Source organism: Nesoenas mayeri (assembly GCF_963082525.1).
Source record: "Nesoenas mayeri genome assembly, chromosome: 7".
Lineage (NCBI taxonomy): Eukaryota > Metazoa > Chordata > Aves > Columbiformes > Columbidae > Nesoenas > Nesoenas mayeri.
This window is the reverse complement of record NC_137551.1, coordinates 31,741,921-31,758,261: the sequence shown is the minus strand read 5'-3', so window position 1 is coordinate 31,758,261 and position 16,341 is coordinate 31,741,921. Positions and strand designations below refer to the sequence as shown.

Below are 16,341 nucleotides of genomic sequence, written 5' to 3'. Positions count from 1 at the left end.
AAGCTTTTTCAAACACGGAGAAGCAACACTTTGGAAGAGCTAGACAGAAACGTAAGAAATTACGAAATAAGGTCACTAGTAACTGTCAGGAAGATTTTAAGATGGCTCCCACTGCAAGAATTTCCCAGGCAAGCAAGCTCTCTGGAAGAGGCAGTTCATAAGAGTTCATCCAAGGATGACCCATTTTCTCATCACAGCAGCAAGTGAACATAGAAGTGTAAAGGAAAACAAATTTTAAAAGGCTACAGTCCCCTGTGCAAGAGGCTGAAAGCTGGGCAAGAGAAGTCACACTCGCAAGTCAATTTATGTAAACTGATGTCTGCCTGTGGCTGACATGTTTGAGGGAACATAAAACAAAACAAACAAACAAAAACCCAAGTGCTCTAGAGAACCTGAAGGAAAGGAGAGTGAACACGCAGCAGGCAAGCGCTGATCAGGATCAGTGCTCCTGTGCTGAACCCAATCAGTCTGCACGCCTGGGATGAGCACTTGCATTTTCGTAGACTTAGGTCACTGAGATAGTGACAAGGCCTTAAACCAGGCTTTCAAACTTGTTTTCAATGGGGGCCACATCAGCCTGGCGGTCGTCTTCAAAGGGCCGAATGCATTTTTAGGACTGTATTAATGTAACTACTCCTACGTTGATACAGTCCTAAAATTACATTTGGCCCTCTGAAGGCAACCGCCAGGCTGATGTGGCCCCCATTGAAAACAAGTTTGACAGCCCTGCCTTAAACTCTGAGTTTTACAGTAATATTCATTTTGTGTGTAATGATTTCTAAAGCACAACTAAGGAGCTCTGGATTTAGTATTCACAGAACTGATATTTGCTGTTTGTATAACAGCAGCAGCTACCAGTGGTTTCCAGTATGCTAATCATCCCCCAAACCAAAGAAGTACACTAGGTAGACAAATAAGCTGGAAAAAAAACAAGGGTTGCCATAGTTTCAATTATTTCCCAAAACAAAGCACTCTCACTAAGCAGATTCCAATATATTAAAAGCATAGAGCCCTAATCTCTTAAAAGCAGGTTGCACAGAGGCAAAATAAAGGCTGCAGGATGCTGGAGGAGTTCCATATTTTACGACAGAGCAAATTCCAAAAAAAAACAAACCAAAAAACCAAACCACAAACACCGAACACGTCCTCTTAACATATACAAACACTACAATTTCTCTTCTCTACCATTCATTTTTTTGGTCCTAAAAGAAAAAGCTGACTCTGTGCTAAGCCTGCACTAAATTTTATTTACTGCTAGATGCTGTAATTGTACTGTCATTGCTGAAGAACTATCTGATCTTTACTCTTGGATTAACAGGATTTTCTGACCTCTTATGTCAGCTTATTTTAAAAGCTCAAACATGTGGGGTGACTAGATTTTCAATGTGAAGGAATAGAACCACCTGTAACAGAGGAACCCACAGAAAATACTTTACCTGGAGTTCAGAGAAGCTTTAAGATGATAGCTAAAAACTGCAGCAAGTTTAAATTTTGGTGTGAGAGAGAGAGCAGGAACAGGGATGGGAGAGGATCAGTCTCACCAGTAACAGAAACACTAGGTCACCTGAGGTAGCATCACAGCCACATGTCACTTCTAAACACAATATAGGCTCAGAATATCCACGAGGGGATGCAGGTTAATGTGCAAAAGCAGCTGCTTGTAACCCACAGTCTCTTCATATACACCTTTTTGGACGCCTGCTCTCTGTTGAGACTTATCTTACCAATATGTCTCAGGCTGGCTCTCAGATTTCATCCTCAGCTGTAACACCTGTTCTGTACCTGCCTCTTCATTCTGTCTGGCAGCTACACCACAGATTATACAAAACAAACAAAGATGACCTTCAGCTTCTGTCAGAGAAACAGAGTTGTAAGGAAATTCTCTGCCCAGAAATATAAGATAGCCCTTCCAGAGGGGTAAGACTTTATAGGTATATACAAATTCATAGACAAAATTAAATGCATGAAAGCCTTTAGGTGAATTCGAAGCCATTGTTAACGTGGAGATGCAGTAAATTCTTGAAGGCAGTGGTAAGAGCATCTCAAAATTACTAGAATGGAACACTACATAAAACAATGGAGAATGGCTACTTTAAATCTGCTAACATCTTTTTTTTTCCTTGTGATTTTTAGTAAGAGAAAAATAGCTTTGTCATGTTGCAGTCTGGAGGGTTTTTTTTTAAAGAATGCGAGCAAGAACTAGCTGTACATGTAGCACAGACATATACACAATTATAGAAAGGTCAAGAGGAAAGAAGGTGACACTGACCTCATGAATGGAAGAACAGAAAAATCAGACTAGAGCATGCTCTTAAAATATCCTGCATTTTTGGAGGAAAGAGCTTCTGCAGCACAATAGGTGCAGTCTCCTCAAGATTTTCAACAGTTTAAAAAAAGTGTGAATATTAATAGAGCATGAAGCTGAGCTATTAATAGATTAGGCCTCTGGGGTGAGCATAAAAGAGACTCGAGCATGTTAAGCCAGCCTACTGAGGGCACCACTACAGGAAAGTAGCTACACTATTTAACAGCTGCTTCTTCTACAACTTTGTTTTGGGGATACTGGGCAGGGCAGGAAAGAGCACATACTCAAATCAGCCTCTTTTCTCCTTATGATTTGTTATCAAAAAAGAGGTCTAAAAAAAATGTATGTTTTGCAGTAACAGGTAATTAAAATGTTGACAATGTGTAACAGGCAAGGGGCACATTTAAGACCATTTTATCCAGCTAACGCTTTCCTGATTCCTGCATCCTCCACTGTGCGGGCTAAACATTCTCTTGGTGCGTCTTTTGTACAGACACCACTCCAAGCTTTGATAACACCTTCTACACATTCTCAAAACACATAACTGCCAACATCATTCATGCATTTTCCCAGCCTTCCTTTTATATAAGCATTTTCCTTGTGAGGAGGACAACCATACTTTCATAAAGTGACACTGATCTCTACTTAATATCTTGAGGCACTCAGGGAACAAGAAATCCGTTGTCAGTAATGTAAAATAATACACACGGATAGAAACCAACGCTACGTTTGCATAAATAACACTCTGAACCAACTTCCTCTGCTCTGGAAAGAGGTTGTGGAATTACAATAGAAAGTTCTGATTCTGCAAAAACTTTCTCAGGTGTCAGCAGCGGTTAAAAAAAAAAGGCAAACTATTACAGCAGTACTTGGATATAGCTGTTACAGACTACAGATGTAAGTAGGACAAGTTTTATTAATAGACTTGACATCTTTGCACTGTATTGTGCAAACATACAAGGAAATATTCCTTGAATGTTTGCACAATAAGAAAACAAATACCGCGTAATAGAAATGTCAAGATTTCTTTGTCTTATACCCATATTTGGGGAACGTAATAAAATTCATTTAACAAACAAAACAGTAACTAAATGCATGAAATTAAGCAACCACTACATGTCAGGAAGAATTCAGCTACCCATTCTACACATCCGTCTGCCCGTGGGTTAACATCTCTCATAAAACAATCACTCCATCTCCGATCTGCTAGTCCTATTCCTCAAGGGAAACATATAAAACACCTTTCAAAACAAGCCTAGGAACTAAAATTCATAACTTTGCTGGGTTCAGAAAAAACACAGGCTCAATAGAAGTTTTAGATTTATGGCACACTATAATGTTACCTCACACCAGCCCCTTCACATGCCACAATGTATAATCCACCAGGCTCTCTTTTTCCCCTAGGAGACGACCTTATCATCTCCTGCTTTGCTTTCCTACCTCCCTTGTAAGGAAACAATAATTTCTCTGGGCTTGAACAGAGGCAAAGTAATGACATTTTGTGTAGCTACAATTCATTTTGTTTAAATGAGCAGGTCACATACTGCACTCTTTCTTTGGTTACCTCTCCCATCTCACTTCAAAAAGAAACTGAGTCAGAGCCTTGGTAACTGTGGATGGGACACCACAAAGGTGTGAGAATGTAAAAGGGCATGAACCACAGAGTGAAAAACGAGAAGATGTTGCAGATGAAAAATTTCCTAGGGCAAGAGCTAAAGACAAAAACAAACCACTTTTACTTGGATTCCTGCAAGGCAAATATAGAGAGTTGGGTATGATATAAATGCAATTCGGAAGCCCAACTAAAACCACAGAAGAACACAAGCAAGATGGGATCTGAGAATCATCAGGTAGGCATGTACAGTCCCCCCTGCCTAATGACTGGAAGCTTGGCTAATCAGTTGTGAACAAAACCTTGCTACACCACACGGGAGATAAATTGTTTTCTTACATTATTATGTTAAAGTAGGTAATAAAATGCAGCCCATATGTGTCGAACAGTCTTGGGGTCCTACCTATAACTGCTTGCCCACAAAGAATTGTTGGTAATACTACAGACATAAGCATTAACTACTTTTTTGTTCAGAAATGGTCTAAAAGATACCTCCTTCACTGAACTCAAATCAAATCTAAAATACACTTAGTTTTCCAGTCTATTTTAGACCTAAGAAAGGGCTTGCATATCCAAATGCCTAGTTTTCTGTGCTATGCTGATTAGGCTAATAAAAAGTATTACCGCTACCGGCAAATCTTGCCCTTCTAAGAGAATATAAGAATATAAAAAAGAAAACAGAACATATCACTATGTACTTTATGAAATAAGTAGTTTTGGTTTTACCCAGCTCCAAAAGAAAGCAAGATGTGATACTGTGATGAAGCAAAGAGCTCAGCTGGTGATATTTTTAAGATTAAAAGCAAGAGCACACACAACCAAGAGGATCCTTCAAAAGGAAAAAGTCAACGCAATTTTCTTGCGCTGGTAACTCAAATATATCAACTGCAGCACAAGCTGCTTTTGAAATACATTTTAAAACAAAACCAAAACCAAACAAAAAACCACCAAAACACACACACAAAAACCACCATCTTTTTAAAAAGAAAATTAGGATTTCCAAAGGAATAGTGCTTACACCATCACGATGCGCATGTTAATGTTCAAATACACAAATGCTGGCAGAAGAATAGAGGTTGCAGAGATAGCAAGTTCTTATAAGCCTCCTGAAAACAGACCAATAGAGGAAATAAATCTGTTGTCGCTTCTACTAAGAAAAAGGCTCCAGAGGGAGCCCCACTGTATTACTGGAAACCAAAGAGTCCACATGGGGTTTCGGCATCTAACGAGCTGTAAATAAATGAAGTCACAAGAAAAGGCTTCATTAGTTCTGCTCCTTATAGAACTACTAGATGTACTTTTTAATGCATTATTAATTCATTTAACTCGTTGCCAAAAGATGGAAGCCAAGGACTTAATTCAAAAAAGTGAATTCATGGAGAAAGCTAGCAACCTTTCTGTATGAGAAGTTAAGGGATACAAATTACAGCCTAATTTTTAGGACAGTAAAATAATCACAGGAGGTAAAGAAATAACCTTTTTTTATGGACAGTCTTCTGCAGCATCTGGTGTCAACCCTCTAAAGCAGCAATTTTGCAACATACTAAGTCTAAGCCCAAATCACGGGATTTGAACCAATTCCTGCTTAGGCAAAGCCTCTCTCACAGGACACAAGTGTGACTGGCAAGTTTTGAGACCTGATCACTGAACCAACACTCATTTTCCATCCAGGATTCATAAGAAGTCAGATTTTAACAACTATACTAAATTGAAGTTGTCACGTATCAGGCCACTGATGCATCTTCATTGTGCCCGTATTCTCTTTCTAGTCTTTGTGTTTGGGTTTTACTCTATGTAGTTTGGGATTTATTTTTTTTAATTATTATTTCTGCATAGTGCTTTGTTCTGGAGAAGCCACAACCTTTGAGCCTGAATTTTCTATTTTAACTAGTCTCTGCCCAAGCTTGTGCAAGCAGGACAAAGTACTCAGACAATTCCCCTCACATCACCGAGTACTTGAGGATTCAGATTGTGTGTGGACCATGATGAGTTCCATCCTCAGATAAAACCAATATGCCAACGATTTTTACTCATTGAGAGACCAGCATTTCAAGCACCGTTTGGTTGATGTCCAAGTTCTGGCTTCACTCACATAGTATGACTCAAATTCTCATAGGGTGAACCCAGATGTTATCTCACTGAAAAATACACAAATTAAGCACAGAACTGAAGTCTGAAAATTTCAATTACCCTGTTTTATCCCACCTAAAAATAAAGGCTGTATGTCTCAGAAAACACATCTCCTCCAAATGCAAAGTATTAGAATAATGGAGAATTTCATTGCCTATTGCTCTTCCTTATTTTCTTCTCTGATGAGTCCCTGATCATTTACCTCATTGCTTCTATGTAACAGCACATTCTGATAGATGAGAGGCTTTAAAACAGGATTACCGCTTTGGAAACTGTGCTGCTAGCTAGCATTTTCTAACCCATTTCCCCCCTCAGAAATCACTTCTACATTGTGTTTGAGACAGACTAGTCACCCATAAGACTGAGTCATTTAGAAACAATTTACCATTAAAAAAAATGGGCCCACACCCATCATATTCATTTTACTGGTGAAGCAGGAAATATTTTCTCATTCTACTATCTTTATTTCGCAACCATGGTAAAACATTTTCCCCCAAAATAATGTAGTGCAAAAAGTCCAAGCAAGACCAAGTCCCAGAAAGCAAGAAGGAAAAGCAATTCTCCTATGGAATGTGTATTAAATACTCAATATTTAAATTCCAGATCCAAGAGTGTATTCTGCTTCTCACCCTCACTTGGAAACAAACAAAACCTAAGCCAGCTTGCACATATTTTTATTTCTGGATAAATATTAAGAATTCAATGAGAAATCTGGAACATTAAGTAGGTATTGCCCTTGGCTGCACATTTCTGTTTGTTTTGAGTTAATCCACAAGGAGGTCAAACCAACGGAGAACTAGATTTACACTGCAAGAGTAACATTCCTTGTATAATGTGTATGAGCTGTGAATCAAGTGATAATGTTCCGAGCTACCACACAGAGTCATGAAAGTTTCACACAATGTTGGGGAAAAAAAATCAGAAATAGTCCAATCTCTGGCAGAGCCACCATATGGAGTTTACTGCAGTAACATACGTTTTGGCCACTCAGCATAGCTCTGCTGCCAACAATGTTAGACTGAAATATTTCTTCACAAGATACATTCCTATAACCAAGCAGTAAATCCTAACCAGAGAGGCTCAGACAGTTCATCTGAATCTTTAGAGCAATCAAAGGAACAAAAGAAAAACATCACACTTCAGCAAACACTTTAGCATCAACAATGGTGAAACAAGATGAAGCAAGAGTATAAACTCCTAGCACATGCACAGGATACAAAACAATACCAAAATCTTCATGTCATAGATTTATCTGTATGAGATCTCTCACTACATTACGAGCCATTGTTGTCAGTGTAGTAAAAAAAAAGAAATAGACAGGTATCTGTGGAAGATCGTTCACCTTCTTTAAGACTCTCAAATTATTGCATGCCTAATTTATTCAAGTATAACTAGAAAATAGGAAAGCAGAGACAAGCTCCAAAGGAAGACTCACAACTGCCATGCCTCCTGGCAAGGACGGTACCTACCTCACACTCTCCATCACATCATAATACACAAACAGTTGCAGTGAAAAAGCTGATCTACTGTAAGGATGTAACTTCGCTTCATTGAATCAAGTTCCCCTCCCTTGTCCCTCAGTAGCAGCTATAATCCTTCTTGAGGTATCTGGGCACAACGTTTGGCTGGATAACACTCCTACTGCCTACAGGACTTCACAATGCCAAGGAGCTTGTGCATACTCTCTTCTGCCAAAAAGGCTGAAGCTATTTCATCCATCACAGCTGTTTCCACTGGGAACATCAGCTTAAGGGATAAAAACATGTAAAGCAATTTAATTAAGTCAACAATTTTCAAATATTTAGCTATGATGACTTTATCTATCTGAAGTATCCAAATGCCTTTTTTTAACTTAAAAGTTCTTCAGAAGGAGATGCCGGGTGGTAACTGCTTACACTTCAACTGCAAATCCAGCTCCAGCTGCTTACTGTATATTCAAAACACAGATGCTTCTGAAATCTGGTCCTACAAACCAACTGCAAACCCACTAGAGTTGCTGCAGAGACTTACACTGACTGCAGTAAATTCTGGATCAGACCCTACAGCTACAACTTTTTATCCTAGTTGTGTTCTCTTCTGTAACACTATAACACTATTTTCCTTTGAGTTGAACTGAAGCTTGTCAATGAAATTCTACCTCAGGTTACCAGTTCGACACCTGTAAAGAGCTGAAGTGTTCAGACTAGGAGAGAATGGGAAAAATAGCAGAATAAAATGCATTAGAAGGGCTTTCAATTTGCTGAGCTCACTATTGACTTTACCTGAATATAAGATGAAATCCAGAAAGCTTAATTGATTTCTGCATCTGCCATTCTTACCTAAACTTCTCATTTTAAAATAATGGATAAAACCTACTTGCAAATGAGGAATCAACACCACTAGATTATTCTTGGGAGTACATGAACTTGTTTGTGTATGTCACACCTACAATCTGGAGTGCACTCACCAAAGACATAGTACAACTAATCAAAAGCAGCAATGAACAAGATTGCCACCTGTGAACGCTCCAGTCTGGATTATCTCATGCAGCCACGGGGTTTTTGTTACCTTTGGCTTCTTACATGTGCCTGTCCATGTGCCTGTAGAGCACCAGTCTATAGGAGCTGCAATCTGGAACGATCGCTACTATCACGAACGCAAAACACTCATTAGGCCCCGTGGTATTTAAGAAGAGAAAAAAGAAATAAAGACCATCTGCTACTGCAAGCTAAATAACAATTATGTTATATACACATAAGGAAAACAACCAAAAAACTGAACTGTCATATACAATTACATCCTGAAAACATCATTTGGCTGCCGTCTTCATTACAGATTTTCTCCTTTTTTTGGTTGTTGTTGGTTAAAAACACTTAATATTATAGAAATTTTCCTGTAAAATAGGAACTTGGTCTTTATTAACATTTTGTACAAAAAACAAGACAAAGGTTTTAAAACAACCATTCTGGGCATAAAAGTCTTCATCAAATTTCTGACTAAATGCAAAAAGGAACTGAAATTCACATTGAAACTAAATATGCAGGATGGCTGAGATCTTCACATGTTGATGCAGCTCTTCCTTGGAAGAGAAAAAGAAAACAAAGAGACAAACAAACCCCACTAATCCAAGTCATTCAGCACTCCTCACCTTGGAACCCGCCAGCATCGTTCTCAGCATTTTTGTTCCTTTTCCAATACCAACCACTGCAAAGACAGAAGGAGAAATGACACTTCAAAACCAGCTCTGCAGTTCCCTTATTCAACACCATTCATTACTAAATGTTATGCTAGTCAGAAATACAGCCTTTCATGCTCTGTTAGCGCAGAATCAATGCTTATGAGAAAGTACATCTGATGTTCAAACAACACGAGACTAGTGAAAGGAAAAAAGTTTAAAGCAGAAGATAAATAAGCTCCATTTATTGTTAAAATGCTTTAATTCACCACTCAGATAAAGTTATCTTTGAATCACTAAAGAAATGGATAGTGCAATTAACGCTGCCTCTGGTTTGATGAAGGCTATGGCTCACCAATAATGAATCCAGCTTCCACTGTAACTAAATAGCCCTTTTAAAGGCTGATAGTGACCAAGAGTAATACAGCCAAGATAGTACAATGGAAGTGTTTATCACGCTTACAGCAAGAAAGTAAAATAATCAAAAGGTCCAACTGCCTCTATCAAAAATCTTCTATAACCAAACCCTCCTATTATTATGTATGTACAGACCACTGTCTTTTCAATCTTAAACCAGTATTCTGCAAAATAACAGTCAGCTTGTCATAAAAGCAGCAGATGGAAAAAGAGCTTTATTTTATTTTAAAGTTTTTTACAACAAGGTGCTTTCCTTGAATATGCTTTTCTATTTATTTTCTCTACGTAAAGTGATCCAAAAAAAAAAAACCATCGCAACAAAAGGAAGATGAGAAACAATGAAAATTTTAGAAGGAAATTAGTTTCATGTACCACTCATGGAATACGTAACAGCTTATGTCCTTGATTTCAATAAAACTACAGGACTTAAGGGAGCTTGCAGGAAATCAGCTTTGCATTAACCAGGAGCAAGTACCAAAAGCATCAAATCAGACAATGAACTTTATTTTTTTAAACAAACAAACAAACACAGGTACTCTACTGCTTCTCAGTCTTTATATTCTGAGAATTACTAGACTACTTGTTCTCGATTACTCCTCCTCTTGTTCCTGAGGGTTTCTAGTCACATATGCCCTTGTGCTTGGGTTTTTGTGCACCTTCAGTTCAGCCTGTTCCTTTCATAATCACCAGATAGGAAGGAGCTGCAACACAGCTGAGAAAAGGAGATAAGCACACAGATAAAACTTCTAAACCAAGCACTTTTCTTGCAATGCAATGGCATCACTGACACTTCAACATAACTCTTGAGTTGAAATTTTCTGAAGAGTGTAGAGATTCAACAGAATAATTTGAAACGGACACTGAATGATTTTACGAACAAGACACCAACAATCTTCCCATTTAATCATCAGCTTGTGTAGCATGTGCATTATTGAAAAGAAACAAAAACTAAACCTGCCAGACTACACAGAGTGTAACAAGGGTTAACTGATTTTTTTACTTTTAACATGCCAGCCTCTAAACCACTTCTTGAATGGCATTTGCTGTTTGGCTTAAATAATATCTACTTTAATTTTGAAAGAATTATCATTACTCAGCTCTACCTTTTCATAAATGGCTTTGATTCTCCTAGGCCAGAGGACCTCCAATCTTCCTTACATAACGCAGAGTGCACATTATGAAGCTGTGATCATTCTCAAAAGATGTAACCATAGTTCTCCTCGGAATCTTTACCACTAGGTTTTAATTTGTATACTTTTTCATCTTTTCTTCTACTATGGAAGCGCAGTTCATAACTGCCACATAGAAACAAGCCAAATATTTACAATTCCTATGGTACATCAAGAAAACACTAAACTGGAACCACAGCTCTAGATAGATATTAAAAGAAGATAGTCTCTAAGTCAACTCACTGAGACTTGACCTACAATTCCTTGATTCTTGTATCTAAATATGACACCAAATAGTGAGAAGGAGAAGCCGAGTCCCAGCTCCCACCACCTTCCAAATGCAATGGAGGCCACAGATGGGGACAGGCAAAAGACTGTGTCTCTCAGATAGCAGTCGCTCCAGGCTCCTACCAGCGTGGGGCCATCACATGCCACCTGGTCTCTAAGCTGCCTTTCACTCACACATACCATAGATCAGCTACCTCTGTCTTTAAAGTCCTTCCTTGCTTACACTTGGTTTCAGTAAGGAAAGAAAGACAAAAGCATACTTTCTGATGAAAAGTTATTTGCAGTATATACTTGGCACACTAAGAAAGACTCCGTACCAGCTAGTTCCCATGGACAACGTTATAGACATGCAGTACATCAGATCTGGGAAACAGCAGTATGGATCAAGAAAGGTTAGAGGTTTCAGAAAATAAATACTTCTATTGTGCTACTGAATCACTTGTTTCTGTTGTGTCCTCCCCTCCTCATTATAATACCTGAACCCACAAGAAATCCAGGCACATTCCCTTTCCCGCCCCTCTCCAATGTTGTTCTTTCTGATCCAGCTACCACTGATTTTTCTCTGTGTGTTTTAAATGGCAGTGGTATAAAAGATTCTGTGCCTTTTTTGATTGATCCATAGCATATTAAGGTGATGCACTTCTCTGTCTTTACCAGGCACATCAAGCCCAAGTACTTTTTGTCATGCCACAGGAGCAGGCTTTGGAGACTGCTGGGTATGAGAGAACAGTGGGAGAGGCCATTAAGAAGCACAAGCCATTTTTCTTTTCCTACAGATCAATGCTGTTGACTTCCCACCATGAGCAGTAGTATGGTCAACGGGAACATCTGTGTAAAAGAAAAATGTCCGCTTCAGCAACACACAAGGTATTTTCGAGTGAGTGGCCACATAGTACAGGAAATTGGAACAAAACGACTTTACTTCTAGCCCAAGAATGTTATATTTGCAATGTTCACAGGTGACTGAGAAAGACAATTACCAGCCTATAGACCTCTATGAGATACAGTCTCAGCAAACATCTCCTCCTCCTGAGAAGCCACCACATCAAAACGCAGGGGATTTACTTCCAATGTCTACTCATAGTCTGTACCTGTTGATTTTAAGTACCAAAAAGGCATTGCTGTTATTTCCTCTAGCCCAGTAGAGCTATAACACTACAATTTAAGCAAGCTGTGGTTTACGTGTTACTCATCAACAGAACTATCGGTGACAACGTATGACATGGAAATAATCCACACCCAAATAATCCACAGTGATTTACACATCCTGTTCCTTAATAAAATAATCTCTTTGACAAATCCAGTTTATTCAGCAAGACTCCAGTTTATTCAGCGTGAAGTGAAATATATTTCTATGCTGAGCCTCAAAAAAAGCAGCAGCTGAATTTCTCTTATACATCTTTCATTTGGGGAGTATTATAACCTCAAAGGCTCCCTCAAAATTCCAAAAATGCACTAGTTTTGGAACAAATACTTTAGAAAATTATGATGACTATAAAATCCCAGATTTGGTAATCTGAGGTAATCTAGAATTAATTACAGAAAAGTCTGTATTTTCATGCAGTAACCCACAAATTATTTCAGGATTTTGGGTGGGTGAAGGTGGAAATACACCCTCCTCTTAAGAAAGACATTATATGCATGTAAAAGTATATGGAGAGGAAATTAAACCCAGAGTGCTCCTCCACAGTAACCTACCCTTTCTGCAAAACCACAAAGCCCCCACTGTGTATCCCAAATTGTTACTCCACCTCTGATTTCACACAGGCCTGAAAATGTTTCCTGAAAAAATCCTTTGATGACTGTATTTATATTTTTCATTACCCAGAACTCCTGCTGCTGCACTGTCCAAAGTTCCACCATGTCCAATTTTCAAAACCTTGTTTCTTTTGTTCTCATTTGTTTGCACACCAGCTTCTGCAAATAGAAATGGAAAGGAAGCATTATAGGATGGCCTTAGAACACAGCAAAAAGCCCACATATTTCCAGATTGCTAAAGGAGATAAAAATCAATTATTTAAACTATGAATTAGTAGTGCAGAAATTGCTATACGGTATAAGACTAATGATTCATCTAGATCTATTCCCAAACTCAACCAATATTCAAGCTATTTTCAATTAGATTCTAATCAAGTCTTATGTACCATTACGAACAGATGTTCAGAAAAAAGAAAACTACTAGAAAACCTGGTGGACAGTCAACTTGTGACGTTTCATTAACAAAGCATTCACGAACTACCGGCAGAGTCCCCAAAATCATCTACTATACACGATTCTATGCTACATAGTCTGAGCAATTCTTGTATTTACTTCCATATAATGGACCACATTTGTTTGCATGTGGAAACTTGAAATGAACTGAACCTGCTCACTGCCACTTTCAAGCTGTTGGAACATCTCAACCCACCAGACTTCCTAGGCAGCTGATAACTCCAGGAATTTTGCAGATTCCTATTCTTCTTATTTATTAGTATTAAATACGACAAACGCTCTAAGCTCCCTTACCTGTTTCTATTATCTCTTCATTATGCCTTTCACATCAGGTAATCGGATATGATCCAGCTAAATCTCTTCCACGCAAAGCTGAATTGAAGTCAGTACCTACACTACAGTTCACTACAGAGTAAATCAGCCTAAACAAGCCTGTCTGAAAGCCCATGTTCTCACTTCATCAACAAGTGCCCAAAAGCCTATACTAGATAATCAAGTCCCCACATCCATTATAAAGATAGTCTAGGCCAGGGAAACTCCTTTTCACCGGGGGCCACATCAGCCTCACAGTTGCCATCAAAGGGCTGAATGTAATTTCAGAACTGTATGAATGTAACTACTCATACATTTATACAGTCCTGAAATTACATTCAGCCCTTTGAAGGCAACTGTGAGGCTGATGTGTCCCCTTTTGAAAAGGAGTTTGACAACCCTGGCCTAGGCCAGTCGCTCACACCTTTGCAATGATCACACTTTTTATTCCCCTAATATCTGACACCCATGCTTCCCTGTGTTCAGAAAAAGAAGTTTCTGCAGACTGTGCTCCCAGCTTTCAAACTCCTTGAAGCACTTTGTGGTTTCCACTCATTTGGTGATTTACTTCAGTTCCACTGCCTATTGCTATTAAAAGCAGAATATTCTGCCAGTGCTGCTTCGCAGCAATGCTGCTGACAGCGTTCTGGCAGGGGGGTGCACGTTGTCCCTGGGATCGTGCTCCACAGCTTGCCAAGCCGGGATCCCCTGCACTGCGCACTGCGGGACTGCAGCTTTCTGCTGGGGCAAATCTCATACCCGTTCAAAATGGAGGCTCACATCGTGCTGTACCTTAGGTGAGAATGAGTGCCTGCCCCACATAAGCAAGTGGTGAATATGGCCTTACAGCTCACCCTCCTGCATGACCCACATGCTGAGCCTCGCAGAGACCCAGCAGCTCCACAAAGTGAACCAGAACGTATTCAGGAATGGCTCTGCTCACAGAATCACAGCACGGCAGGGGCTGGAAGGGACCTCTGCTAAAGCAGGGTCACCAGAGCTGATTGCACAGGAATGTGTCCAGGTGAGCTTGAATGTCTCCAGAGAAGGAGACTCCACAGCCTCTGGGCAGCCTGTTCCAGGCTCTGGAACCCTCAAAAGAAAGAAGTTTTTCCTCATGTTCAGATGGATCCTCCTGTGCTTCAGTCTGCGCCTGCTGCCCCTCATCCTGTCACTGGGCACCACTGAAAGGAGTCTGGTCCATCCTCTCGACACCCACCCTGGAGATATTTATAAACACTGATGAGACCCCCTTTCAGCTTCTTTTCTCCAGGCTGAACAGCCTCGGCTTTCTCAGTGTCTCCTCATAAGAAAGGTGCTCTAGGCCCCTCATCAAGCTTTGTAGCTCTTCGCTGGATTCCCTCCAGTAATCCCTATCCTTCTTAAACCGGGGAGCCCACAACTCGATTCACTCCTCAGTCTGGGCCATGCAATGGCTGTGAACTACCATCAAATTAAAACAAAACAAAAAAAAACAAACTAAAACAAAACAAAACCACGAGGTCTCCTTTAGTTCGAGGTCTCCTTTAGTTTTCTGAGTGCAGAAGAGGGTGCAGCAGCTTGACAGAGCTTGTGGTTCTGGCACCCCAACCAACGCGCAGACACGACCTCCCCCACAGCCACGCCGGGAAGGGCTTTCCCGCCCCAAACACCCGGGGCTGAACGTCCGTTCCCTCCGGCCGGCCCGCTCCTGCCCCGGGACCCACCTCCCTGTCACCATGTCCCCGCTTCACCATCCAGCCCTCACCTCCGGGCCCAAGCCGGCTCCCCAGCCCTACCTGCCAGCAGCCGCTCCTTCAGGAGGTTGAGCACGCCGGCCGAGGTGGGGCCTTTGGGCTTGTACACCGCGAACAGCCCGCTTAGAGAGAACAGCTTCTCGGCCGACCTGCCGAGCACCGCGCCGCCCGCCTCCCGGGCAGCCATGCTCCCGGCAGCCCCCGGCCCGCCCGCCGCCTTCCGCCCCGCCCGGGCCGCTGGGACTTGTAGTCCGGCGGCGGGAGGGGAGCACGTTTGTCCTTTACCTTCATTGCGCAACTTGAAAGAATTATATTCTGCTGAGTAGTTGCTCAGTCCGTTAATCTTCCTGCCTTCCTATGTGTCGTATATATAGGAGTACAGGCAGGCTGCGCTCGGGTCTCTCGCCTCCATACAGCAGCACAGCAGGTGCGTTTTCCTCTCCAGGCCGATTTGTACAGATTCATTTCTCTGACAGTGCTCCCAAGGCACTTAAGCAAGCCATGCTGGAGCAAGACACCGAGAGCTTGGATGTTTAATCTCTGCGTTTCATTTATTCGGTTGTAACAGTCTGCAGATGAAACCACAAAGAGACAGTGTTATGGGTAAATAAACACATGGTTAGCTAAGGGATCTGCATGTTCCCAGTCCTTCCCAGAGCTTCAGAGAAACAAATCTTTCCTCTGAAGGCAATGGCTGCCACTGCACAGAGCAGGTTCGAGGTCCCCGTGTGGTTCTTCAGCGCGTACCATAGTCAGTGGATCACTTCATGCCTGCCTCAGGGCCTGGAGCTTCCAGCTGCCACCACCCTGTCCCTGTGATGGGCGATGGTTTCCTGCCACCAGCAACGCCAACCGGCCTCCCCTACATACCCTCTGGTGTGCTTAGATCTCTTATTTGCTTAGATCTCATCTACACAGAATCACAAAATTGTTGGTGTAGGAAGGGACCTCTGGAGATCATCCAGTCCAACCCACCTGCTAAAGCAGGTTCACATGGAGTAGATCGC

At 40.9% G+C, this 16,341-nt stretch overlaps 1 protein-coding gene across 1 annotated transcript in view; it reads right to left on the bottom strand.

The window, feature by feature from the left end:
- TRUB1 (TruB pseudouridine synthase family member 1) overlaps positions 1-15,521 on the bottom strand; it is a gene marked incomplete at its 5' end in the record, with an annotated part of 29,505 nt that extends 13,984 nt beyond the window's left edge. The window contains 3 exons of the mRNA XM_080348005.1: positions 9,175-9,230; positions 12,900-12,992; positions 15,377-15,521. Coding sequence (XP_080204131.1) covers positions 9,175-9,230; positions 12,900-12,992; positions 15,377-15,521 — 294 coding nt within the window. The remainder of the gene's footprint in view (positions 1-9,174; positions 9,231-12,899; positions 12,993-15,376) is intronic.
- Positions 15,522-16,341: the final 820 nt, after the last annotated feature.